At 39.6% G+C, this 25996-nt stretch overlaps 1 protein-coding gene across 3 annotated transcripts in view; it reads right to left on the bottom strand.

The window, feature by feature from the left end:
- The window catches only part of ANOS1 (anosmin 1), a 197014-nt gene that overhangs the window by 26804 nt on the left and 144214 nt on the right, over nt 1–25996 (bottom strand). For 2 of the 3 annotated variants that reach the window (XM_075915284.1, XM_075915293.1), the window contains exons 8-9: nt 23258–23402; nt 10724–10879 (exon numbers count right to left, since the gene is read on the bottom strand). In XM_075915284.1, coding sequence (XP_075771399.1) covers nt 10724–10879; nt 23258–23402 — 301 coding nt within the window. Of the gene's footprint in view, nt 1–5774; nt 7693–10723; nt 10880–23257; nt 23403–25996 lie in introns of those variants that run through there. The other variant, XM_075915303.1, reaches the window with a different exon arrangement.

The raw sequence follows: 25996 nt of genomic DNA, 5'->3' as shown, positions 1-25996 counted from the left end.
GAGCAATGGGCACTGTTTCCATATAGGGAGTATCAACATCTGTAGACACTATTCAAGGCTATTGGGGTCATGAAGAGATTTTTCTGAGGTTCAGGGGATTGTCTGTTTTTGGTGGCTGTGTTCCATTAAGCGTTTCCCACCTGGCAAGCATGAATTTCGCCATTAGTGTTCATTTCTTCTCTTATATGTTACTGTTTCATCAAACTCACCAGGTAGAACTTAAGTTTTGCCAGCATTTAAAGCTTAGGCATAGCACCCAGAATCTAAGCCTGGATGGGCAACAATTTGTAATGGGCCACTCCAAGCTTTTGGCAAGTGGTCAAGGGCTGCACTTCTATTGAGGGGCTGTGGGGTCTGGCATGGAGGCTGGGTGCAGAAGGGAGCTTGAGGTAGGAGACTGGGGTGCAAGAGAAGGTCTGAGGTCTGAGAGGAAGTTTGGGTGAAGGACTGGTTATGATCTGTAGCAGGGGCTTAAAGTGCAGGGTCCAGGAGGAGGTATGAGTGCGGGAGAGGATTCTGGTCTGGGGAAGTAGTGTAGGTGGGGGTGCAGGGTCTGGGAGGGAGTTGTGACCTGGAGGAGGTGGACAGGGGGTACAGAGGGTTTGAATGGTGACCTGAGGCAGGAGAGGGTGGTGGCCCGGGGCAGGCTGTTGTAGGTAGAGAAGGGCTGGGGTACCAGAAGCAGACTCTGGCTGAGAGGTGATTACATAGATGGCTCCCAGCCAGCAGCCCTGTAGGTATCTGAGGCAGGTTCCCTGCCTGTCTGCTGCAGTCCCAGGTTGTTTAAAATAGCTGGCTGTTCCATGTGTCTCTGCTTTGGCAGGGTGGAAGGGATGCAGAGGGGGAGGCGGGTTCAAAGGCTGCCCCTACTCCTAGCAATTTCCCACTGAGATTAATGCTGGTAAATGAGCATTAATTTCCCCATCATCACATTAGCTCCTCCTGGAAAAGGTAGGATTGCTTAGCAGTGGTAAGGAACCAACGGAACCATGTAAGCCAATTGGGAGACAAATTGTTCAGTATGGGGAATTCATACAGAGCTGGTCCCCGTGATCTCTGTAGCAGGAGGCAACCCCACTCCTCTTCCTCCCCGTTTCCTTCCCCCTGCTCTGTTCAGTGGTAATGGAGGGGTTATACACACACACACACACACACACTTATTCTATAGGCATTGGCATCAGACTTACATAATTTCTAGAGGAGCCCAGAATGGATCTAAGTCCTGCCCTTCACACTTGCCTTGTAAGGTGATATATTTTTAAAAAATAGTGTAAAAAAAGTCAGTTGAAAAGTTTCTCTATATTGCACAAAATCACCATCGCAGTCAAAAATATTTAACTAAGAATGTCAACTTTATTAAAACTTCTTATGGATGACACGCTGAGTTTGAGTACATTGGTCCTGTCTATACATGATAATGACATGGCTCTTTTGAATATAGAAACAACCAGGCACTCTTGGATAAATAACCCTCAAAAGCAAATAGTTTCTAAAATTAAAACAAAATGTAGCCCCTTCTTTTGTGATGTTCTTCTAATTGTTTTCAGGTAAAACACTGTACTGACTGCTCAAACACTCCACTTAAATTAAACCAGAATTTAAGTGCAAAATAACTAGGAGTGTTCATATTTAAAGCAGTATCAAAGACAGACCATGAAATGAATTATATGATATACAGTAATGAATGGTAATTATAGACTCATAAATATAAAGAATGAAAGCAATAAATAAAATTAATAACAAGCGAATAAATTAAATTATTCTCCACTGCATATAAATGTGGTATATAATCATATATAGCTTACAAGTGTATACCAAAATAATTTAACTTGCTGTTAGGGGAACCTGGATGGCCCTGCCTTGACCACAGTGTGGATCCCTAAAAAGCAAAACCCAGTCCTGTCTCAAGTCTGGTGCACATAAGCACACTGCCAAGGTTTGAGAGGCAGGAAACATTTTGCATAACAATTCAGATTAAGCGATACAGCAAGACCAGGTCAAAAACATACAACAATCAACCTTGTACTGGTACTTTGTTTCTGATAAGCAAAAATTATAGATGCAGCCATAAAACTGTTAATTATAGTTTTTTGCAATATCCTGAGTAGCAGAAGGTACCCCAAATAGGGCATTTGTCATTTTAGGTATCTTATGCAATAAGTAATCAATTGGCAAATATTATTAGGATGACCGAGTCTCGCTTTGCTATAAAACGGGCTTAGTAAGAAGACTCAACGAGAGGAAATAAGCAGGATTAACCCACAGCTCCTGCTTGTTGTCACTAGAGGTAACTAGTCCCTTCACACTGGAGACCCCAGTGCATGGAGTTCTGACGTGTGGAAATCAAAGGAACCACAACCTTCTGCCTGGTACTATAGGTAGCATATGGGTGAAGCGTAAGTGAATGAGGCTTTATTATTGTATTATTGTAGCTCTTCTATTAATTGCTTTTGCATTGCTTTGTGCTGTATTAATTGCTTTAGAATTTATAGTATTTAAGATTTAAATTGTATAGTTATTGTTTTTAAGACTTGTAAAATTTAAACAACTCTATTAACTGCTTAAAGCTTATAATAAATAAAAAAGTGGTTAAGTCTCCCTGGAGAGTCCTGGTTTCCCTTGGATCTAAAATAAATTGAACCATACGACACTTGCACATGACAAAAATTAAATTCCCACATGTACACTAATATTATAAAGCACATGAATAAAGCACTTAAATTTCAGAAGAAATGCAATTGAGCACTTACCCTTCAGGAGGCAGAAACACTTTTTGTGTTTGTTCAGTTCTTGAAATGAAGTCATCCAGGGGTCTTGCAATGTCCCAGTCAGAGGTAGAGTTCTTATGAATGGTCTGACATGCCAAGTGATATAGTTCTTAGCTCACTGTCATTCACATAATTTTTTCAGTGTATGCCAGCATCAGAATGATTGCTCAGTGGTACAGGTTGCAGTTGGAATTGCACAGAGCAATTTCAGGAGAACTGTAACTTCTGGCAACATGTCACTCAAGCCTTCTGTGGCTTTACTTGGTTCGCCAAATATCACGCCACGTTTCTAAATGAATAGAAAGCCTCTCGGTTTTAATGCCACCCTATAAAGCTTCATGTATTGGGATGCCATCCTGATCCGAGCCATTTATTGCATCAGCTATATGCTTCTCCAATTTGACTGCGAACATGAATGTCAGTTTTGTAAAACCCAATAAACTCGTAAATCTCCCAGTCTTCACTAGAAAAGAACCTTAAAGAAAAACTTACTTGTTCATTTCTTGACAGATAATTTCATCCATTACAATGACATACACTTAAAAGCCTAAAAAGCTATCATTGCCATCACTTTGATTATTTCATTAATAACCTCATGTAATAACCACGTGTATTTTGTACAAGGCTATTTAGTTCCTCTGAATCTGTATTGTGTAGCAACAAAAGCTGCATCAGATTTGAATCACTCTTATTATGTCCATGTAATGCTATTTCTTGTTGAACTAGGGACTGAACATTTGGCAAAAATTTTGTGCAGCGCATTCTTAGCTGATTGTGATTCCTTTCTGTACCTGATGGACCAAGAAATTCAGAAACATTTACTTGCAATTGCAGAGTGGCAGACTTCATTACCACTTCCTTGGGACAGGAGAATTTTTGTGTGATATAAAACCATGTATTGCATGTCTCCAATCTTGTAATCCAGATGCAATAAACATTGGTTTGGCCTTCACAGAAAATATTAAGATTGTCTTTTCGGAATAGTTTTTGCAGACTGAACAAAAAGCTCTAATTCACTCTTGTAGTCTAACTACTTTAAAACTTGACAGCCAGGATTCCTGAAAATTTCTTTTCTTATCTTGTAAATTTGCCACATTTTTCTCTTCAGTTTGCAAGCTCGTGGTTGAACTCAGTCCATCACTCTTTTCTTCTTTTTCTCTGAGTAACTTTATTAAGAACTTATCCATTGTTGATTATTATTACTGGTCTTAGAAACCGAGAATTTGTTGTAAGGAGAAAATGAAGTGACAGTGCACCAGTGCCACAGCACTATGAGGTGCTATTAAAAGTGGAAAATCAGAAGTAGCACTCATCTGCTTCGATACATTATATTTTCTTATATGCTTAGAGTACCAATTCTATACTTTAACGAGTATAAAATAATCAATTAGTTTGCTAAATAGGATTATACCCCAAGCAAACTGCCAAATTGAAGTTGTGTTCTATTTCTTATAGGTACTCATATAGTGCATGAATGCCTTTCACATGAAGCCAGATCAGAACATTATTTGTAAGAGATGCAACAGTGCAGAGTGAGTGAATTTATGACACAGACTTTCAAGTGTCTGCTTAGAAAATGACTAAAGTTATCCAAGTCTGCATCGCAGTATGTGTTAGTGTTGTCTTGTGTATGCAGACTGTTGCAAGCCTGCTGTCATGAAAAAACTCTGATTATTTAAGCCTGTTTTCATGACACAGGGTTGGCCTACCTTAAGAAAATAGGGTTAAGCATGCCCTTCAAGTGGATGCGCAGGGAATTATGAATGAAGATATTGTTCACATAAATAAGTAAGTAAACTATAAGTCGAAACATCGGCCAAACTTTCCTGTATTTCACTGGGATCTTTTCCTGTTGGAGGGAAGTATCTGGACCAATGTTATATCTTTAAGTGAACCTGTGTAATTGTTTGTGGAAGCATAATGAGATAACATGATACATTAGTAACTGGCCAAGTTAGATATCATACTAGGAAGGATTCACATTATTCTTAATCCTGCAGGATGAAAATGTCTCGTTAGAAACTGTCTGCACAAACAGTCATATCCTCTTGTACTAAAAAAACCTAGTTTTGCTTTCCTGTGATCTGGCTATAACAGCTTTTGTGGCAGCTTTCTATTTGCTTTGCTGTGCCCTGTGTTTTATTCTTCTGTCATTTAATTGATTATTTCTTTTCAGTTGTTTTATCTGACAGTGCGGGATAGATTCTCTGTCCCTTCCTACTTCAACCCCGGTTTGAGATATTAGTTTTTTGAATTTCTGGTAAGTATTAAACTAAGGAATCAAATCTGAAGCCAAGTACATATGTTTTTTTAAACATCTACACTTTGAAACAAAAGCAAAGGGTAAACAATTCAGCACTAAGTGAAAATACTGATGAACTCGATAAAATTATGTTTAATTTGGGCCAAATGCTAAAGTCATGACTCAGGCATAATACTGATTGAATGGAGTTTGCCTACATAACAATTGCTGTCTTATCCCTAACTAAGAGAGACCACAACCTCAACTGTGTTGCAACTATGGGTTTAGAATACAGTACAGTGACATTTTGCATTGGAAGGAATTAATTCTACTGAAGTACCCTATGCTACCCTCACTGATGAGAATTACTACAGTAAGGGTATGTCTACACTAGCCCCCTAATTCGAACTAGGGAGGCTAATGTAGGCATTCGAAGTTGCAAATGAAGCCCGGGATTTAAATATCCTGGGCTTTATTTGCATCTTCCTATCCGGGCGCCATTTTTAAATCCCCCTAGTCCGAACTAACTGCCCGTGGCTACACACAACAGTCAAACGTTAACTCAAACTAAGTCCTTAGTCCACGAGGTGTAACAGTTAACTCAAACTAACGACTTAGTTCGAGTTAACGTTTGACTGCCGCGTGTAGCCGCGGGCAGTTAGTTCGGACTAGGGGGATTTAAAAATGGCGCCCAGCGGGAAGATGCAAATAAAGCCTGGGATATTTTAATCCAGTGCTTCATTTGCAACTTTGAATGCCTATATTAGCCTCCCTAGTTCAAACTTAGGCTAATAAGTGATGAGAATTATCACTTCTAAGTGATGAGAATTATCCTAGTACATGTATAGCAGGGTTCTCAGACTGGGGCTTGTAAACTGGGGTCACAAGGTGGTTACACAGGGGTCACGAGCTAACTGCTCCATGGGGATGACAATTCCTAGTTCCCAACAAATTAAATTAAATTAAATTATCCCATCCCATTTTTAATGTAGAAGCAGCTGCTTAGAGGCATGCTTTGTGAAAGGGGTCACAAATACAAAAAGTTTGAAAACCACTGATCTATAGAGAATATAGTTCCTCTTTTTTTTTCCATGGGAAATATCTCATCTAAAATCCCTGAGGGTATTTCATATTGGAGGAATTTGAAGGAGTCTCAACCAAAGTCCAAAACCCTAGCTTCCAAGTCAGCAAACTCCTGTGAAGCAAGGAAAATGTGAGAAACCTTTTATTTTTACAGTTTCAGTCTTAATTACTGCACACAAGTTTTTTAGGATTGTAATTGTCATAAGCAGCTAATTCTTTTAGGCTAGAGATTTAGAGCGCATCCGTTCCTGGCAACAGACTACTCCATGACATTGTAGTTCCTAGCGCCACAGAGTTAAAAGTGATTTGTTTGACTTGGTTCCACTTCATTACATAAATAGCACATAATTTCTAATTTCACACAGTCAAGATGGCCAGAAAATCCAGCCACAAGCAAGTTCTTCCTTTCATTGACAAAAGTTTAATTCATGCTGCTTAAATGTACAGTATTTCTCTAATCCCAGCCCCATGTCCAACAGAGCAAATGCAAGGCATGTTTTTCTTCTGAACTAGAAACCACTGTATTTGTCAAATTACTGTATACTTTTGTAATAATTACGCTGGGCAAAATGATGTGGGTTTGCTAAGTGCTTTGCACAACTTGAGGTGCGGTGTTATTCCTGTTAACACACATCTTAAAGTGCATGTATAATTATCATCATAAAAAGATGTTCAGCCTGAATAATATTGCGAACATTGATTTATTTTAACACAGAAGGTCAAGACCAACATTGCTTGCATGCCCTAAGTGACATTAATGGGACATTCGGAATCCAGCCTCTAAAAAAAGAGAAGATCAAGCCTAGAGAAATTAATTTTGTCTTTCAACCTGTAGCATTTGTTGGCATATATGTATATATCAAGACTATGAAAGTGTACTCTGAAAGTCCACTCATGCATAAACAGAAATATACATTGGAGGATATAATAAAGCCAAATACTTGTAAAATAATGTATTGTATTATCTCCTTCACTTCCTGGGATAGGAAAAAGTCTGTGGATTCCCATCTGAGAATTATGGAAGGAGTCTGTATAGTCTTTATGACATCATTCGTCTCTTCCTTTGGCCCCCAGAGACTCATCTGAAAATGCCACAGAGGGACAGGGGTTTCCTGTGCAGTGTTATAGTGGTTTTGGGACTGTGGAGATGGCTGCAACTGCATCACTGCATTTCCTTGAAATCCTCCAAATTTTTGCAGTGAGTGAGAGTCTCTTTGTGCTTGTGCCTGTAGTAAATCATGGGCTGAAGGCTGAAAACCCCTGCTATTCAATATTCTCATCACTGGCACTCCTATCTAGCACTTCCAACCACCACAAATCCAAAATTCAAAGACAAAACAGAAATACTTTAAACAAACAAATCAGCTAAAACAAACAACAACAAAAACAATCCTAAAAGGGGAGAAGAGCCAGATACTCAAAACTACCAGTGACTCCACTGTCATCAAGTTATTTTACATAAATGTTTACTCAGATATTGCAGGAATGGGCAGCAGCAGAAACTCTTGGATAGATAGGTCCATGGTTGAAGAATAAACCCAGTTTCCAGACAGAAATCCAAAGAAACATCACCTGTCCAAAGCTGTGGTTTTCCTGCATCTACACAAAATGACCAGCTCATTGCAATCACATATACAAAAACAATTTCTTAATGATGATTATTATAGTACATGAACAACGTTTCATTAATGTTTTATTGAGAAAAAATTTCATATTATTTATTAACAATAAATGGTTTCTTACAGTTAAAATGACTATTTATACCAATATTTCACATTTTACATCAGTTTAACTGTCTTTTGTTTCAAAAGATGAGAATAATTGAAGAATAACACAACCACTTGCAACAGTGGTGGCAAATTGTTTTCTTAACTGTTATCTGTGCAAGACATTGGTACTGAGATCCAGATTCTTTTTTAAAAGATATGAGGCCCCCGGGGCCGGCTTGAGCCATTCCTGCGCTCCGGGCAGCGGGTGCACGACGCATGCGTGGCCCCGCCCCCAGCGCGCTGTGCACCTTTCAGCTACTATTGGGCGTGTGGCACCTGATGGCAGCTCTAAGGGGTGCTGCATGGCCAGTCACGCGATGCTCCTTACAGCTACCATCAGGCACCCCCATAGGCTGGCACCCTGGGCAGCTGCCTAGCTAGCCCCCCCCCCTTAATCCAGCCCTGGAGGTCCCTATTTTTACTGAATTTGTTATGCTACTTAATTAAAATGAAATGTTATATTTAAAATATTTTAAAAAAACCCACATGCACACAAAATAGGTTAGAGTTTTCAGAAGGAGTGGAAAACCACAGATCTATACTTACTTTAACTTTTCATCCCACCATATGTTCCATTTAATGTCTTTGAGGCATAGGAGTGAGTATAGCTTTTACAATGCATTTCATTTTTATGTGTTTGAAAGTAGTAGTGGGCCCTGTGTAACTGCAAAGCTAGTCTGACTCCCTGCCCCAATGAACTTTCAGTCTAATCTTAAAAAACAATGAGCAGTTATAATTATCAGAGCAAAGACAAGAGTAACAGGAATATAAGCACATAGGGTTATATAATCTTGTGGTGGGCAATATAAAATCATTAATTATTTCTTTTAAATACTAAGAGAGAAATCCTTAGGCATCACTGACACACCATCAACTTGAATCTGCTGTGGTAAAGAATCGGGAGCCATGATCATGGTCAGGAGAATGATTGTAACCATTGCATGTTGAATGAACCTGAATGGTGGCATTGAATATTGTACAGCCAGAGAAGAGTAGGCTGACATAGCAGGGACAGGAGATTATGAAGATTTTAATCATGGGCACAGAGAAGAAAAGATCTTTGAACTGTCCTGGAGAAATAAGTGCCAAGATTTGAAAGACCCCAAATGTGAGGAGATAACGATGAACAGAAGAATCTTCAGTGTTCTGAAAATCACTTGCAAAAGTCAAGAGAAAAACGGGATCATTCCTTTGGCAGGATTTAACTTCAAACCTGATACTTATTGTAATGTATTTTTATGTGCATATTAACTTGAGAGGCACATTTATAGATAGCTACAAGGCAAAACCACTAACATTGTTAGCATGTATTCAAGTAACCGTGTTGGGATATTGACTATTGTACTAAAGTGAAACAATGTGTAACAATCCCTACTTGATTCTGGAAGGCAGTGAAGACTAATCCCTTTTTTGGCTTCCAAGTCTAATTAGACACTTAAATTTTATGGTATTTGTCTATTAGGAACAATGAAAACATTAAAAAAAGTTGTTAGGCACGATATTTACTGAAAAGCCAGGGATCATAAAACACATGAAACCAGCCCAGTGTGAAGATTTTCTTTTTCTGCTATGAGGATAAATTCTTCATCCACGTTTACTTCGGGGCCTATGCTGGAAGATACTGTGTTGGATTCTGGTGCATTGATGCTGCTGGCAATCAGCACAACCCCACATTTAGGTGGAGGCAGGCCAAGAAATGGACAGAGGCAGGGCAGCCAGGAAGTCCTATTGTCTTTCCATTTAAATTCATCTCCTCAATTTCCTGTTTTATAATCCTGATATTAGGCCCAATTCTACAGAGAGGTTCAACAGACCTCAGTGGGAATGCCACATGCAAATTGAGGCTCTTTGGCCTCACTCACCTAAACTACTGCCTACTTCAATGGGAGTTTTGAATAAGGACAAATTCCATACACCCTCCTCCCTCTCCCACCCCACAGTCTTACAAAGGGTATTTTAAGGGGAGTGTGTGTAATCCTCCCCAAGCCCTTAAAGTAGGGAATTAAGGAAGGAGTACCAGAACCTCAGTAGAAAAGGAGGGCCCATCTCCAAGGTTCTACCCCCTGATCATCTTCTTCCCCCTGAGGCCCTGCCCCCTAGCCAGGTCAGAAGTCAGAGCTGAGCAGTGGTAAGAGCCACCTGGAGAGCCCTATACCTTCCACCTGCCCTGGGCATCCCACCCAGGGATGGAACAAGGTCCAGTGCTTCCCACAGCAGCTCAGGATCCCTGAGCAGCTCTTAATAGTGCCCAAATCTGGCTTCCAGCTTGGCCAGAGGTTGGAGCCTTGTGGGGTGGAGGAAAAAGAGGAATGGAGGAAGAGACAGAACTTTTGGTGGGGGGCAGCTAAGGCCCACTCAATTCCCACCTCACCCCCTGCACACACATACTGGGAAAAGGCTGGTGCTGCTGGAAAGTGCTTTACCTCACAGTGGGGAAGTGAATTACATGGTGCCACTCCATCGGTGCTTAAAGCTAACAGTTCAAGGGAACAATGCAGCCTCCTGGTCTCAAATTACACTTGTGTTAAACAAAGGGCATTGCCCTCCTGCTTTAAAAGTACAGGTTCCAGTTGGCCCCGAGTATAGATGTTCCACACTTGTACTTCAATTCCCTGGCTATTATTAACCGCAAGTTTTGGTCACTAGAGTCTTGTAATCACTTCCTTTCACAACATATTACCTCCCTCCAACTGTACCCTAAAGTCCTTCCTTATATACTGCAACAGAGCTCTAGTAGGAAATTTTGGGGGCAGAGATGATTGATAGGGTTCACTAAAAATATATCAGTGCTGGAGCTTCCCCACCTCTGAGATAGAAGGATTAATTGTAGTCCCTGTTTAAAGAGAGAACTTTCAACAAACCTTCTGTCTTCTTCCAGTAGACTTTGACCTGAAGTTGATTGTCCTGATAGAAAGGAGCTCCAATTTCAAGAAGACGAGTCGGTTTCCTTCTTTGAAAGGGTGGAAGAGGATCAGCTAGTCCCTTCTGGATTTTCCCAATTGGCGAGGTCTGTTCTTCTGTAACACACAACACCATCAGAAAATGACTTGATTCAGTACAGTGCAACCTAAACACTGAAGCATTATGCTAATGATGTTTCAGAGTCAGAAAGTGAAACTGACTAGAAACTAACCATTCATGTTTCATTGCCCCAACGGAGTGAAATAATAATATTTTAAAAGCTATTTTAATGTAAGAATGTTTTATAGTTTTATATTCTCTTCCTTCAAATTCCTACTGTATTTATACCTAGATTTAATTTAATAAAAGTATTGAATGTTTAGTCCTGCCATGAATGTCGGGGACTGGACCAGATGAGCTCTCAAGGTTCCTTCCAGTCCTATGGTTCTCTGATTCTATAATCCTACAAGCAAGAAATGTTGATACTTTCATATTCTAATAGGCATTATATGGTTGCTGTAGTTTTGTATAAAATTTTGGGTGCTATATTTTCATACGGGAGTTAAATACACACAAATGCACAAATACAGTGTATTGTATAACCTACAGAGATGGGTACTACATTGAAAAAAATGTGCCTTTGGTATACTGAAACAGCTTACTAAAATATGCCAGAATTTAGGAACAGAATTTGAATATTCCTCGGGCATCTTCAATATAGAAAAGAGTAGTATTTAATCCAGTCATTGAATTAGCACTTTCAATACCTGATACTTGCAGATTCCAATTTAGAGGATAATATTTACAGCTGATTTTGAAATATGATATGTTTCATTACAGTGATTGAATGGAAAGTAAAAATGCTAATGATCAAGAAGCTGCTATTGAATAAACAGTACATTGCAAAGAATGGAGAAGAGACTCAGGTTTGGTTTATTACATAAAATAATTAGGTAAAATATAAATTTGAAGGTTCTGCCTTGTTTGCAGTTAAGTTTCAACTAAATCTCCAATTGCTTTATGTTCATAATCAAATAAGTTTTAGTACATTGTTCCTTTCCTTAACCAGATTATTCACTTGTTCTTTTCCTTCATTGAAGAAAAATGAATCACCAAAAATTGATAATTTTATTCTTCACACACACTTCTATAGTGTGACTTCATTGCAACTTATTATAAGCAGGTTGTAAATTAATACAAAGAAGGGTAAACAAAAACTGGACCCATAGCTTGTGTTTTGGTTTACATATGCATATCCTGTTCTCCCTCTCTTGGTCTGTCCATTCTTGGGAATAAAGGCCTTGAACAAGATGATCCCTACATATCTATCACTTCAGAAAGAAGTATTCATGTTGTATGTTGCACAAGAAGGAAACAGACAAAAATGTGGAATGATGAGGTAATATGTTCCTAAGTGTGAAGAAACCTCTTAGGGTGCATCTACACTGCATCCTTAGCTCGAAATAAGCTACACAATTTGAGCTACACAAATTGTGTAGCTTATTTTGAGTGTATTTCAGAATAGCTTATTTGTAATTCCAAAATAAACCACTATTCCGAAATGCCCCTTAATCCTTGTAGAATGAGGTTTACAGGAACTTCACAAGAGCATGCCCATTATTTTGAAAGATATTTCAAAATAAGGGGCATGCTGTCAAGACGTAGAATAGTTTTTCAGGACACTGGAAGTATCCCGAAATAGTTCTGCACTGTAGACAAAGCCTTAGAGTCCTTCTACTAACATTAGTTACCTTATTGTACTGGGCCGTAGATCAAATCCTTTGTTTTCTGTAGTTGATTATCTAGCTGATACGGTGAAACCAAAAAGATTTTCAAGATTAGGAGACATGCTCCAATATATGGCATGATAAGTGAAATTTGGTTTGTTATCCTTGAAAAGTTGTTTTCAGTGTTGTTGCAGCTGGGTTGGTCCCATGATGTTAGAAACTCAAGGTAGGTGAGATAATATCACCGACTAAACCAACCTCTGTCAGGGTATGTCTACACTACAGCGCTAATTCGAACTAATGGATCCAGACTAAAAAACTAGTTTGAATTAGCGTTTTGCTAATTCGAACTAGCATGTCCACATTAAGTGGACCCTGAACCGGGGTTAAGGATGGCGGGAAGCAGTGCCGGCAGGGCATCAGATGAGGACTTAGAGCGTAGAGCTGCTGCCTCAGGCTAGCCGAGGGCTGTGCTTAAAGGGACCCGACCCCCACCCCGGACAGACAGTTCTCAGGGGTGCCCCGCTTGCAAAGCAGTCCTGGCTTGGAGTGCCCGGAGTGCCCACACTGGGCACATCACAGCACTCGGCCATCATACCGGCTGCACTTGACGCAGGCTTCCATCTGGGGAGAGGGGGCAATTGGGGGGCTGCAGGAGAGCTTCCACCCCCAGAAGCCCACAGAGCCAGCCCAGTCCTCCCCATCGGGGGCTCGTACCCCATTCCTCCCTCACATCCTTCCACTTACCCTTCCCTAGCCCCCCTTCCTGATGTACAAAATAAAGAAAACGTGTGGTCAAAAATAGGATCTCTCTTTATTGACCATAACTCGGGGAGACTGGGAAAAGGAGGTGGGAGAGGGGAAGAGAAGGGTGGGAGAGGGGAGGGCAACTAAAATGATCAGAGGTTTGGAACAGGTCCCATATGAAGAGAGGCTAAAGAGACTGGGACTTTTCAGCTTAGAAAAGAGGAGACTGAGGGGGGATAGGATAGAGGTCTATAAAAGCATGAGTGGGGTGGAGAGGGTGCATACAGAAAAGTTCTTCATTAGTTCCCATAATAGAAGGACTAGAGGACACCAAAGGAAAGGAATGGGTAGCAGGCTTCAAACTAGTAACAACAGAAAGTTGTTCTTCACAAAGCAAAGAGTCAACCTGTGGAACTCCTTGCTGCAGGAGGCTGTGAAGGCTACAACTAGAACAGAGTTTAAAGAGAAGTGAGATAAAGTCATGGAGGTTGGGTCCATGGAGTGGTATTAGCCAGGGGGTAGGAGTAGTGTCCCTGCCCAAAGTTTGTGGAAGGCTGGAGAGGGATGGCACGAGACAAATGGCTTGGTCACTGTCTTCGGTCCATCCCCTCCAGGGTCCCTAGGGTTGGCCGCTGTTGGCAGACAGGCTACTGGGCTAGATGGACCTTTGGTCTGACCCAGGATGGCCATTGTAAGCTCAGGGCTCAGGGTCGGGGGTCTCAGTGGTCCACCTTGATTTTCATGCACACCTGCTCCTGGGTGGCCAGGCTGGCAGCTCTCCTGCCCTAGATGGCCACTTTCCTGTGCCTAGTGCGGAGGTCATGGACGAGGTCCACGATGTCCACACTGGACCAGGCGGGTGCCCGCCTCTTGTGGTCCTGGGCAAGCTCGCAGGAGCCGCCAGCCTGGTCCCAGGAAGAGAGGAAGGGCTGGGGGGCATCGGGTGGCTGGCTCGAGCCGTGCCAGGTGCAGTGTCTGCTAGCTGGGTGCTGGCAGGCTTGCACCTGGCACGGGCACCGTAGCCAGCCCGTGCCCCTTTAAGGAGTCCGGGGCCGGGAGGGGGGCAATAGAGTTTCCCTGGTGTTGGCCAGAGTTGCCACCAGGGAAACCTGGGGAGGGCTAGCCTCCCACTAGTTCGAATTAAGGGGCTACACACCCCTTAATTTGAACTAGTAAGTTCGAACTAGGCTTAGTCCTCGTGCAATGAGGTTTACCTAGTTTGAACTAAGTGCTCCGCTAGTTCGAATTAAGTTCGAACTAGCGGAGCGCTAGCGTAGCGCCTATCAAAGTTAATTCGAACTAACGTCCGTTAGTTCGAATTAACTTTGTAGTGTAGACATATCCTCAGTGAAAGAGACAAGCTTTCAAGATGAACAACATTGAAGAAGAGCTCTGTTTAGCCCAAAGGCTTGTTACTCTCAGCAAAAGAAGTTGGTCCAGTAAAAGATATTATTTTACTTATCCTTTTTATCTAAACATGCTTGAAAAGTGTCTCTTGGCAATGAGAACTGATAATATTTATTGAGCAAAATGCTTTGTAAATCTCCTTTAGAACTGGATACTGGTGATATACCTATAATGGGATACAGGCTGAATTTAAGGCAATTAAGCATCCAACTCTCTGAAATTTGGCTTTACTTCCTTAGATTTACTGATTCCACAGCTAGAAAGGATGGTTGTGACCATCTAGTCTGACCTCTTGTGTAACACAGTCCAGAGAACTTCCTCCAAATAATTCCTAGAGAATATATTTTAGAAAAAAATGTCTTGACATTTTATCCAATCTTCATTTACTTTCCCTGAGTGACTTTAGAGTGGAACAACAGTAAACAATAGGTAGGAGAAATAATGCTGATAACCCCATTACAGAGGCTTTAAATATCATATTTAGTGGAGTATATCACTTTACAGCAGCAGCTCCTTACCACCAGTGAACTGCTGGCTGCTGGGACGTGGGGACTCTGGGGGTCAGGGCTGGGATCAGGGTTTCCTTGCCCACCCCTTGAGCAGAGCCACGCAGTCACAGCCCCAGCTACTCCTGGGGGTAGGGCCACCCCGTCCCACCACAGGAGCAGCTGGGCAGTCACCACGCAGCCTGTGTGATAGCTGCCATAGCTGAAGCCTGAGCTGCAGTACTAAAATGTTGCCAGTCCACCAAAGGTTTATAAATGTGTTTGCAGGTCTCTGGCATAAAAAAGGTTGGGAGCCACTGCCTTTCAGTATGAGAATAAACAGTCTGGAACATATATTCTTTTTGGCATTTTACATACTGAGTAGACAACAGCAACTACAATATATAAACAATCTATAAAAAATGTATAATCAAGCATTGCAAAAGTCTCTGGGTTAAATTTTCAGTTGATGAAAATTGGTGTAGCTCCATTGAAGTTACTAGTGAATAAATAGTATCTTGACATGCATCTGACGAAGTGGGTTTTTGCCCACGAAAGCTTATGCTCCAACACTTCAGTTAGTCTATAAGGTGCCACAGGACTTTTCCCCATTTTTAGTGAATAATTAACAGCTAGCACAATCACAATATTCATGCCATATTATGCTTCCCATGAATATCCTCACACACATGAGCAAGCAAGTTGTTTGTGCAAATGTTCATGTAAAAAACGAATAAAAAGTTGTGAATTAAAGTGAATTGAATTGATCTGTGATCAAAATGAAATCATTGGCTTTAATTAAGTGAATGTTTGTGAATATTTGCATGCAAATCTACCAAAGACAAGTCTATTAAAGACTATGAAGGTTTGAGACCACCCAGAAATATAGCTCTGACATGTAATTGGATTTTAAAAGCTCTAAAAAACCAGTCAAAGCAATACCCTAAAAATTCACCAAAGTATTATAAATCATATCATGTGCAACAAGAAAACAGAGATGAGGTAGATAGCCAGGGCTGGCCCTCAACATTTTGGCACCTGAGGCAGGGAGCTCAAATGATGCCCCCAGGCCCCCTTGCTTGGGCCAAAACTTTAAAAGGTCTCAATTCTGCCTTCTTCCTGTTCTGTTCCTCTCATGGTACTGCTACTGCTCTGCTACCTACATATGCACCAGCAGCAGACACAATTGTGTACACTCTGGGTCTAGTGGCGCACCTCCCCTCCTCCCCGACACACACAGTCTGGCACCTGAGGCGGCCGCCTCAGTTCACCTCATGGTAGGGCCAGCAGACTTCACAGAAATATAATCCAGTCTATTTTCTTAAGCTAGAGAGGGTAAAAGAGTAAAGGAGAGACTAGACTCTCCTAAAGAAACTGTAGCAGATAATTTAAATTTAGTTGTGACGATAAGTACTGTTGAAATGAACAGAAACTGATGATACCACAAAACTCACGTGCTCAGATTAAGATCACTGAACCCCGGTAGGCAAAAGTTTTGTAAGACAAATATTATTTGCACTGGAGTCTGGAAGAGCAAAGTGTCAGAAGGTAAAAATGAAAGTGAAGCAAACATTCTTTATTCTCTTCCTTTCTCTTCCTTTCCCTTCCCTTCTCCCTCAGCAACTTGACTTGCTAGTGAACTCAACAATGAGGCTGCTGAGGCTCAGTACAACAGTCTCTAGAGGCACTTTTGGGCATGGGTGATGTTGCAATACTAGGCCCAAAAGAGTGAGCTAGATTTGGACATTAGTGAAACCAGCCTAAGTGCAGTAGAGGCTACATTAAATAAATGGAGATACTCCAAACTTATAGCAATGGGAGAGTTCACACTCTGCCCAGTGACTATGCTGAAAATGATCTAGTAACAGCAGTAAATACTAATTCATTACACTGATATACCAATTTACATCAAAGAACCTCAAGTTCTTACTAAACGTAACTGATTAACAAGATCCTTATGAAATAGAAAAGTACGTTATTATCCTCATTTTATAGGATAAAATGTTTCTTGTGCAATGTCACTCAGTAAGCTAGTATCAGAGGATGGGATTTTTTGTTCTTGATTCTCAATTCAGTATTCTATTTACTTGATCATATCTCATTGTGTCCATAATTTGCATGATTTTCAATTATTCTGTGAAGTTTTTACTTTAATTTAAGCTCCCTTGCTTAGTTTTATAATAAAAATCTACTGATTATCTGCAATAGATCCACTAAGTCATACATAGTTGGAGTTAATTTTAAAAGCATTTTTAACCAAAATGTCACTAGGATGATGAGGAGTTATGAAACATGTTTCAATAACACATCACCAGCCTCATACAAATTTTCTCAGAATCTTATTTATATCAAATATTGCCACTTATGAACCTTACTTTGAGACAGCACAATAAGCATGCATCTATACTGCAGAGCTTAACTTGAAATAAGCTACGCAAATTGAGCTGCCCTATTTTGAAATACTGTAACTGCTTGCTGTGCAGACGCGGACTAATTTATTTCGGAATAGCACTAATTATTTCAAAATAGTGTTGCAGTGTAGATGTACAAAAGTGAGAGCCTTTGGCCTTTGGAGTCCTGCATTCATGCCTTTTCTATCAGACAAGCAACAGCTCTGCTTATATTTGAACTACCCAGTTTTGTGATCTGTTACTATCATCTGAATAACGAGTAAGGAGATTTTGCTGACAGATTCTGGGCTGATTTTGCTCCCCTGAAAATAAATGGTAAAAATTCCCACTTAATTCAATGGGAGGAGGACTGAACCCTTAATTTCCAGTGCTTTGCTAACTTCAGCCAGAATAAGTCTTAGTATTTTCATGTGTGTTAGTGTTGCCTGTTCTCATGATTTTATGGCAGGGCTCCCAATATGTGTTGATTTTCTTTAAAAAGCCTTAGAACCATGTTATGTTATGGAAGAATCTCTGCTTCTGTTTTTTTAAAAACTAAGGCCCTGATTTGCAAAGGCATTGAATACAATGGGAATTAGGCACTTAAAAGCCTTTGACGATCATGGCCTTACTTTTTAAAAAACAAAAGCAGAGATTCTAACAGTTCAAAATCCAGAAGGGAAAGAATAACTTCTCTTCTCCCCTAAGTAATTACAATCAGGGCTGGCCTGTGGCTATAGGCTGACTCAGCCATCACCTAGGGCGCAGCCTTCAACAGCACCCGATGATGATGTCACGGGGAGCTCGGGGCACCCGGTGATGATGTCACCCCATTGACGGCCCATTGACGGCCGTGCAGGCAGGGGTGCCAATCGCATGTTCTGCCTGGGGCGCCAGCTGCCACAGCCCTCCTCAGGCTGCTCCTGATTACAATTAATCTCATGATTATTTTTAGAGATCAGCATATAATTTTTGAAAGTTTGGGGCTGGCAGTTCTGGGCCATGCTGAACAATTTTTCAACCCTTTCTCACATCTATGCACTTACATAAACCAAACACAATTTACCTTTACTGACTGCAGTGATACTTCTATAAACAGATGTAGTCTGAAGATTTGGGAAAAATGGCAAAATAATCCTGTGGGGGGGCATATATCCAATTGTAATTGACTCATTTCATTAAAAAAAATAATGTATGTGTGTTACAGGCAGAGGGGCAAGGAAACTCAGATCTGTCTCTCCCTCCTGCCAGGCCCTATCAGAGATGTGTGTGTGTGGGAGAAGAGGGAGTGGGAGGACCATTTGGCCCAGGCCTCAGGACACAAAGGGCCCTCAAATTTTGAAAATTTTCTACCAAGTCATTTCCATTTATTATACACATTTTAGTTATAACAGAGACTATAAAAAGCTATATATATTATATACCTGCAAAAAATTCATTTACATCTTTGTGGGACCTTGGGCCATCACCAAATTTTTGGTCATATCCAAGTTTTCATCCGTGTGACTGGAGACTGGAGTAGCATCTGTGATTAGTGATTTTATGTTATGAAGTGCTGTTTATAGTCTTTGCATACTTTAGAGGTTTTGAAAGTCATAATTAATTCTGTTACTGTCCAATGTTCATATTCATAATAAGACACCAGTTATTAGAGGAGTTTAATAACAGGAACATGTTAGCAGATGAAATTTCAAGACTTTGCAATAAGGCTACATAGTCCCCAAACCATTATGATGTACTATTCATTGTGAAATCTATACAATTAAAATTTTGTATAGCCAATAGCATTTAGTGAATTAATTTATTATGTGTTATTGTGTTTTAAAAGAACTCCTTTATAAAAACGAAGTGAAGATTTGACAATGGTACAAGTAAGAGATGGCAAAAGCAATAGCGTGAAGCAGCAGTTAAGAGTTAAAAGTTAACAACATCATTTCTCACAGAAAAGATCCCTCTTCCATTAGATGGCGACGATACTGACAGCAACATTTCCTCAGTTCTGAAAATGAAAACTTTGTACCCACAAATGACACTTCAATGCCACTGCCTCAAAATGAGGAGGTCATTAATCAAGACACAGAAATGCTAGCAGTAGTGACAGATGCAGAATCTACACTCGATTTAGAGACTGTGCAGGCAGAAAATGAAGAGCTCGGAGATGCTGCACAGCAAGAGCAAGAACTTATGACTCGCACAGGACACAGTGTAACAACAGTGGCATCAGAACCTGATATTGGACTTCTTGATAAGAACAATGTTGTTCAAATGCAGTCGTTTCTCAGTTAGTTGTTTTCAGAATCCAAGTAATATACCGAAAGATGCTGAAAATTATGCTTTCCCCACACATCTGCTGACATAAAGTCTTCCAAATGGAGAGATCTACACAAGATACTGGCTCTACTAGAGCATGGAAAAGCAGGCTTTGTACTGTGTACCCTGTTTCATTTTTAACAGTAATACTTCAAATGAATCAGTACTGTCTGATCCATCCAGTTGGAACATCAGTAGAGGTTGGAGGAAGTTAAAAGTCTGAATATCTGCACATGAATATCACATAAAGATAACTATGTTACATAGAAATCAGCTAGTAGAGCAGCACTAGCTGACAATACTATTGAAAACTGATTACCTTGGTTGTTCAATATTTTAAAATTGCAGGGAGTTCAAAGGTTTTAATTGAAGAAAGATTCATTTTGTTTGGTAATTTCACAAAAAAGAAACTGGAAAAGAAATAGCTGCTCTTGTATTAGAAATTCTGGAAGGCTTCAAACTAAATTTTCAAGTCTGCATTGGCCAAGCCTATGACAATGAATCCAATATGGCTGAGAAGTAAAACGGAGTACAAGCAGTCCTTCTTGAGCAAAATCCAAATTGTATTTTCTCCACTTGTGGCAACCACACATTAAATCTTGTCAGCATTGATTGTGTTGAATCATGCAAGGAACAATCGCATACTTTGGAACAATCCAACAATTGTACAACCTCTTCAGTAGCAGTCCTCGAAAGTAGGAAATTCTAAAGCAGCATCTGCCTGTTTCCCTTCACGTCATGTGGACAACAAGATGGTCAGCACAAATTGACTGGGATTAAACCAGTTGCATAGCATTTGGACTCTGTGAGAAAGGCTTTAAGTGAACTTGAATCTCTTACTCTCACAGCTCAGGTTCACACCGAGCTTAAGTGAATTCAGAAGTATACATCCAAATTTGAATGCATTTTAATGTCGCCATGTGGATGAAGCTGCTAAAAATGATCCATGAAACTAATCTTGTAATTGAAGCACAGACTGCTACATTAGATAACACTGAACAACTAAGAGGGATAACAATTAATGACTTCTTAAAGATATTAAAAAGATTTGTGATCTACGGGATGAAATCTTTTCTGAGTCTAAATAAGTTGCCATGGGTATTGGCATTTCATCTGAGTTTTCTACCAATCTCAGCGTAACATCTCAATCTGATGCAGAAAGGCACTATCAAGTCAATGGTTTTTTTGTTATTATTGACTCCATCAAATCTGGTCTTACACACTGATTTGAGTCACTGCAATAAATTTGTACTGTTTTTGGATTCCTTTGGGAGTTCAGAGATCTAAGTGATGAAGATCTATATTCAGTGGCTGAACAGTTTCAACAAAGGTACAACCACGAAATTTCAAGAGATGTCTGTGATGAGATCATCTTCCTGAAACATTCCACCAACTTCAAATCAGACTGATAGCCAAAAGAATTGCTTCAGGAAATATTCAATCTCAGCCTGTTGACTGAATTTCCTAATATCACAATTGCATTGCATATTTGTGTCAGTCTCCATGCATCACTGGCTTCAGGTGAATGCACACTAAACATGTAAAAACAAATAAAGAACTGTCACTGTTCTATAATGGGACAGGAACGTTTGGGCTTGCAATGCTTAACATTGACAGTGATGTTGCACGTAAATTAGTTTTTTCTTCAATTATAAATGAGTTTGCACACAAGAAAGCCAGAAAAGCATTCCTAACATGAAGAGTTTTGTTTGAAGTGGAAACTCACAATTAAAGTTACATTTTTAATATACATACTATTGGTATAATGACTTAATTGTTAATAAATAAATGTCTCAAGTGTTCATTTTCATATATTCTTTTGGTTTAGTATGACTCTGTGGGTGAGAAATCAGATACATCATGGACCTGGGACTGGGGCTAGGCTGGGGCCTCTAAACTTTGGCTATGTCTAGACTACAGGTTTTTTTTTTTTAAAGTGGCCTTTTTTCAAAAAAACTTCACTTGCATATAGACTGCCACTGAATTCTTTCTAAATTAAAATCGAAAGAATGTGGCAGTTTTTTCGAGCTCAGTAAACCTCATTTTACAAGGAAGAACACCTTTTTTCGAAAGAGCTCTTTTGAAAAAAAGGCATTCTTGAATGCACACAGGGCTTTTTCAAAAGAGAATATCCATATTGTCTGGGTGCTCTCTTTCGAAAAAGCAGATTGCTTTTTTAAAAAAAAGTGGTGGCTGTCTAGACGATCTCTTTCGAAAGAAGCTTTTTTGAAAGATTATTTTGAAAAAGCTTCTTTTGAAGGAAGCGTGTAGTCTAGACGTATCCAAAGTGGCCTGGGCCTCTATCATTCTCTAAGAGGGCCTGCCTCCTGCTTTGGGGGGGGGGGGGGGAAGCGCCATTGTTTATAATGGGATTCTTGCATGGTTGTCAACTTTTATATCTAGGTATATAGAGAATATATCTTATTTCATCCAAAATAGACTGAACATGCTCGCAGAACAGTCCAAATATCTTAGCAATCAGAATATTCAGCACTGGAATACAGAATGATATAAGAATTAAGAAATTTGTTGTGATTAATTTTCATATTGCTTGTAATATAAATGGGAAACTAATGTGAAAGGAATGAAAGATGGGAAGGGCAAAGATGGGGGAAATGGCAAGCTTTGGAAACTGTGCTCTAATCCTAAAAATTATTATTGTCATAAGCGTCAATGGTTGGATGTGGTTAATCAGATGACACATCAGCCACTGGAAAGGCAGATCAATCTTGACCTTAGCCTCAGACAAAGTATTATTAAGAGAGTATTTAACTAAGATTGAGTGTCACAGTATAGGCACCTTGGGATTTGAAGAATTTTTCCACTATGTTGTTTAGCATGTGAGTTTAGTTTAAGAAAGAACTTAATACCTCAAGACTTCATATTGTAGCTAGGTGCCATGCATGTGATACATGTTTGGGATTAACTTCTTGCCAACCAGGGACATTGTTTTATAGTTTGAGATCCTAGTAGGAGAACTACTTTGCCTGAATCCACAGCATATATAAATGTGCGCTAAGATCTGAATTTATGGGCTACTTGAAATTCTCAACATTTATAAAATTTTTGCCATGGAAAATTGTACGTTAAGCTAGTAATACGGGATTTGCTTCTGCTCTTTTTATTGGAAGGTTCAGTGTGTGTTTGTATTTGGGGGGATTTTAGTACTAATTAAACACTACAGGCCTGATCTTGCAAATACGCACTCTCTTAACGTGGTTTTTTATGTTTTTCAAAAGAGGCAAGGTATGTAAGACTGACTATTCCCAATTTACAGATGAGGAAACTGAGATAGGAAAGTTAAGTGACTTGACCAAAACCACAGAGGCATGCTTCAATGGAGACACTTATAATGGGTGAATTTTTTGAAATCTAAGAAATTATCTATTAAAACAGAGGGTAAGAGGAATTTGGAGGAGGTTACTTACTATTAATAGATGTTTGAGTTGAACTGAAATAGAGAGACACCTTGGCACTTTTTAGTCGCACTTGTCCCCAGTATGTTACTGCCTGTAGTTCCACCATGTAGTTGCTGTTGGGTTGTAGTCCCTCCAGGACCACATAATTCTGGGACTATAATGAAAGAGAATATAAATGCTGAACAATTTTGAGATTATTGAAACACTGACTCTTACTAAATTAAAAGCAGGAATGTTGTCTTAGGCACACAAAACTCTTCTTGGAATAAGAAAGAATTATTTATAAATTTCAACAGAACTCAACTTGCTTTCTTTTCTGATTTTTATTTGATGCTTTCTCACTCTTGGACTTGGTTTTGCTATGTGTTGTTTTAAAATGCTAAACTTAGTGATGTCTGTAGAATTTGCCAGACTTTAGTAACTACAGGCATCAGCTGTTTAAGCCAAGACTAAATTTCTTTTTTATATCTATAACAAGTTTTTATGATGCCAAAAAGAATCTGGCCAATGAAAGCTAAACTTTGCTCCTCATCTCCTGGACAGACTGGATTAGCTAAGCAAAAGGAAGCTTTGTCTAGAGACAGATAGTCTGAACAGAAATGGAACATACTGTGCGGTATATGGAACAATATTTATTTCAATTTGCTTCTGTTGTTGCTAAAAAACCAACAAGAATGCTTTTAATTTTTGTAATAGAAAGAAAAGAAACAAAGAAAAAAGCCAACAACATTTCAGTTCTCCAATGTCATCGCATGGAGAGGCACATGAACTGGATTTTCATTCTCTTGTTAACAATTCACAAAGTAAAGCAAGCCCCATGAGACTGTAAACAAGAGACACAGCCTCTCCAAATTCTTTGTTTATATATTTATGCCTAAAAATGCACCCATTGCATATTTTGCCAGGCACAAATATGCCATATTTTACTCTGAATTCTTTTGCAACTTGCCTAAGCTTTCTTGTATCAACTAGGAGTGATGTGTCAACCATATAGTGTTGTACATTATATATTATACAATATTAGTACATCTAAATTATTGCAAATTAAAATAATTATTAGGTTTGTTCTAAGATCACTTTATAAAATTGATTATGCCTCTTGATTTACCCAGTTCATGTAATTGCACTATTCATTTCTAATATTGTAGGCCAAATTCTCTGCTGACAACTCCACTGACTTCATACGGATGTAATCATGAAAACCTATATTCATTTACTTCTAAAAGTAAAATTGGTTAATTACTTTCTGAAGGATCTTATCAAATAAGAGGAATACTTTCCTCTCTCTCCCTGGAAATGGGGTTAATTTAGTACAGTGAAATTTTGCTTTTTTAGAAAAGTTATTCTAATATGCAACGGATCATTGATTAGAACTGACTTCAGTGGAGTTCCATCAAGGAATTTTCCTCTTTCTTGCTATCACAGCATCACTTTTACAGTGTACTGTAAAAGAACAAAGCACAATGAGATACATCTCTTTAGAATAAAAGGAAAGATATTCCAGGGGCTAATTTCTGCTCTTGAATGTAGTACTTGCTTGTCATAGGCTTCAAGAAAGCTGTGAACATTTCTTAAGGCCAGAATTTGAACTTACTAACATAAAAACATGTCTGCTTGTATGATGGAAAACTGAGATAATGATACTTAATCCTTTGTAAAGTGCTTTTGCATCTACTGATGAAAAGTGCTATATAAGAGCAAGGCATTATTTATTACCTGTTCTTAACGGATCTTGATGTAATATACTTACTACTCATACATCTAAAATGGTGTTAAAAATAACACTTGGATCCAGTTCTATTTCAAATTTCCTTCCTTACTGCATATTTGGCTAGGGATCCATGGTACTGGGGCCTCTTTGCTTGAAGATCTCTGACCTATAGTACTTTACCAGGAAACTGCAGACTTCAATTACCTGCTTTTTATAAGCCAGCTCTAGTCCTGTGCCACCCAGTGGAATTTAATATAGTGGTTCTAAGATAGCAGAGAAACCATGAAATGCTACCCTTCCTTTCTAGGTGTTTTTACCATGGGACTTTGAAAGTAAGCTTTTAATTGAAAAAGAACAAAACCAAACCAAACCCCAGAAACTTTGGTTCACTAATTTCACTTTATGTTCTGTGAAACATGGCTAGAAATAGCTAGTGAACTTCCCTTGCATAAGGATACTGTGTTGGTGTAACCATGATGCCCTCCAATCTTCAGTGTGAGGGGAATGGAGCATGTGTCATTGGTGTTCCAGAAGTAATTCCAGGGAATAGAGCTTCACTATGTCTGAACCTCTCTCATAGTTAGGGCCCAAAATATTCACAGTCCATTTTGGTTAATTTCCCAGTCATGGGATTTTCAAAATCTTAAATTTCATTTCAGCTATTTAAATCTGAAATTTCACAGGGTTATAATTGTAGGTGTTCTCACACAAAAAGGAGTTGTGGGATTGTAAAGGAGGTTGCAGTTCTGCTACTTAATTTTGCACTGCTGCTGGTGGCATTGCTGCCTTCAGAGCTGGGCAGCCAGAGGGCAGCAACTGCTAGCTGGGAGCCCAGCTCTGAAGACAGAACTGTCAGCAGCGCAGAAGAAAGAACAGTATGGTATGGTATTGCTACCCTTATTTCTGCACTGTTGCCTGCAGAGTTGGGCCCTCATCTCTGAAGCTTCCCAGCGCTGAAGGCAGCAGCTTAGATGTATGGGTGATATTGTATGGTATTGCCATTTTTATTTCTGTGCTGCTGCTGGAGGGCTCTGCTT

Source organism: Pelodiscus sinensis, chromosome 1, assembly GCF_049634645.1.
Source record: "Pelodiscus sinensis isolate JC-2024 chromosome 1, ASM4963464v1, whole genome shotgun sequence".
NCBI classification, from domain to species: Eukaryota; Metazoa; Chordata; order Testudines; family Trionychidae; genus Pelodiscus; species Pelodiscus sinensis.
The sequence above is the reverse complement of the archived record's forward strand: the minus strand, read 5'-3'. Positions and strand labels throughout refer to the sequence as shown.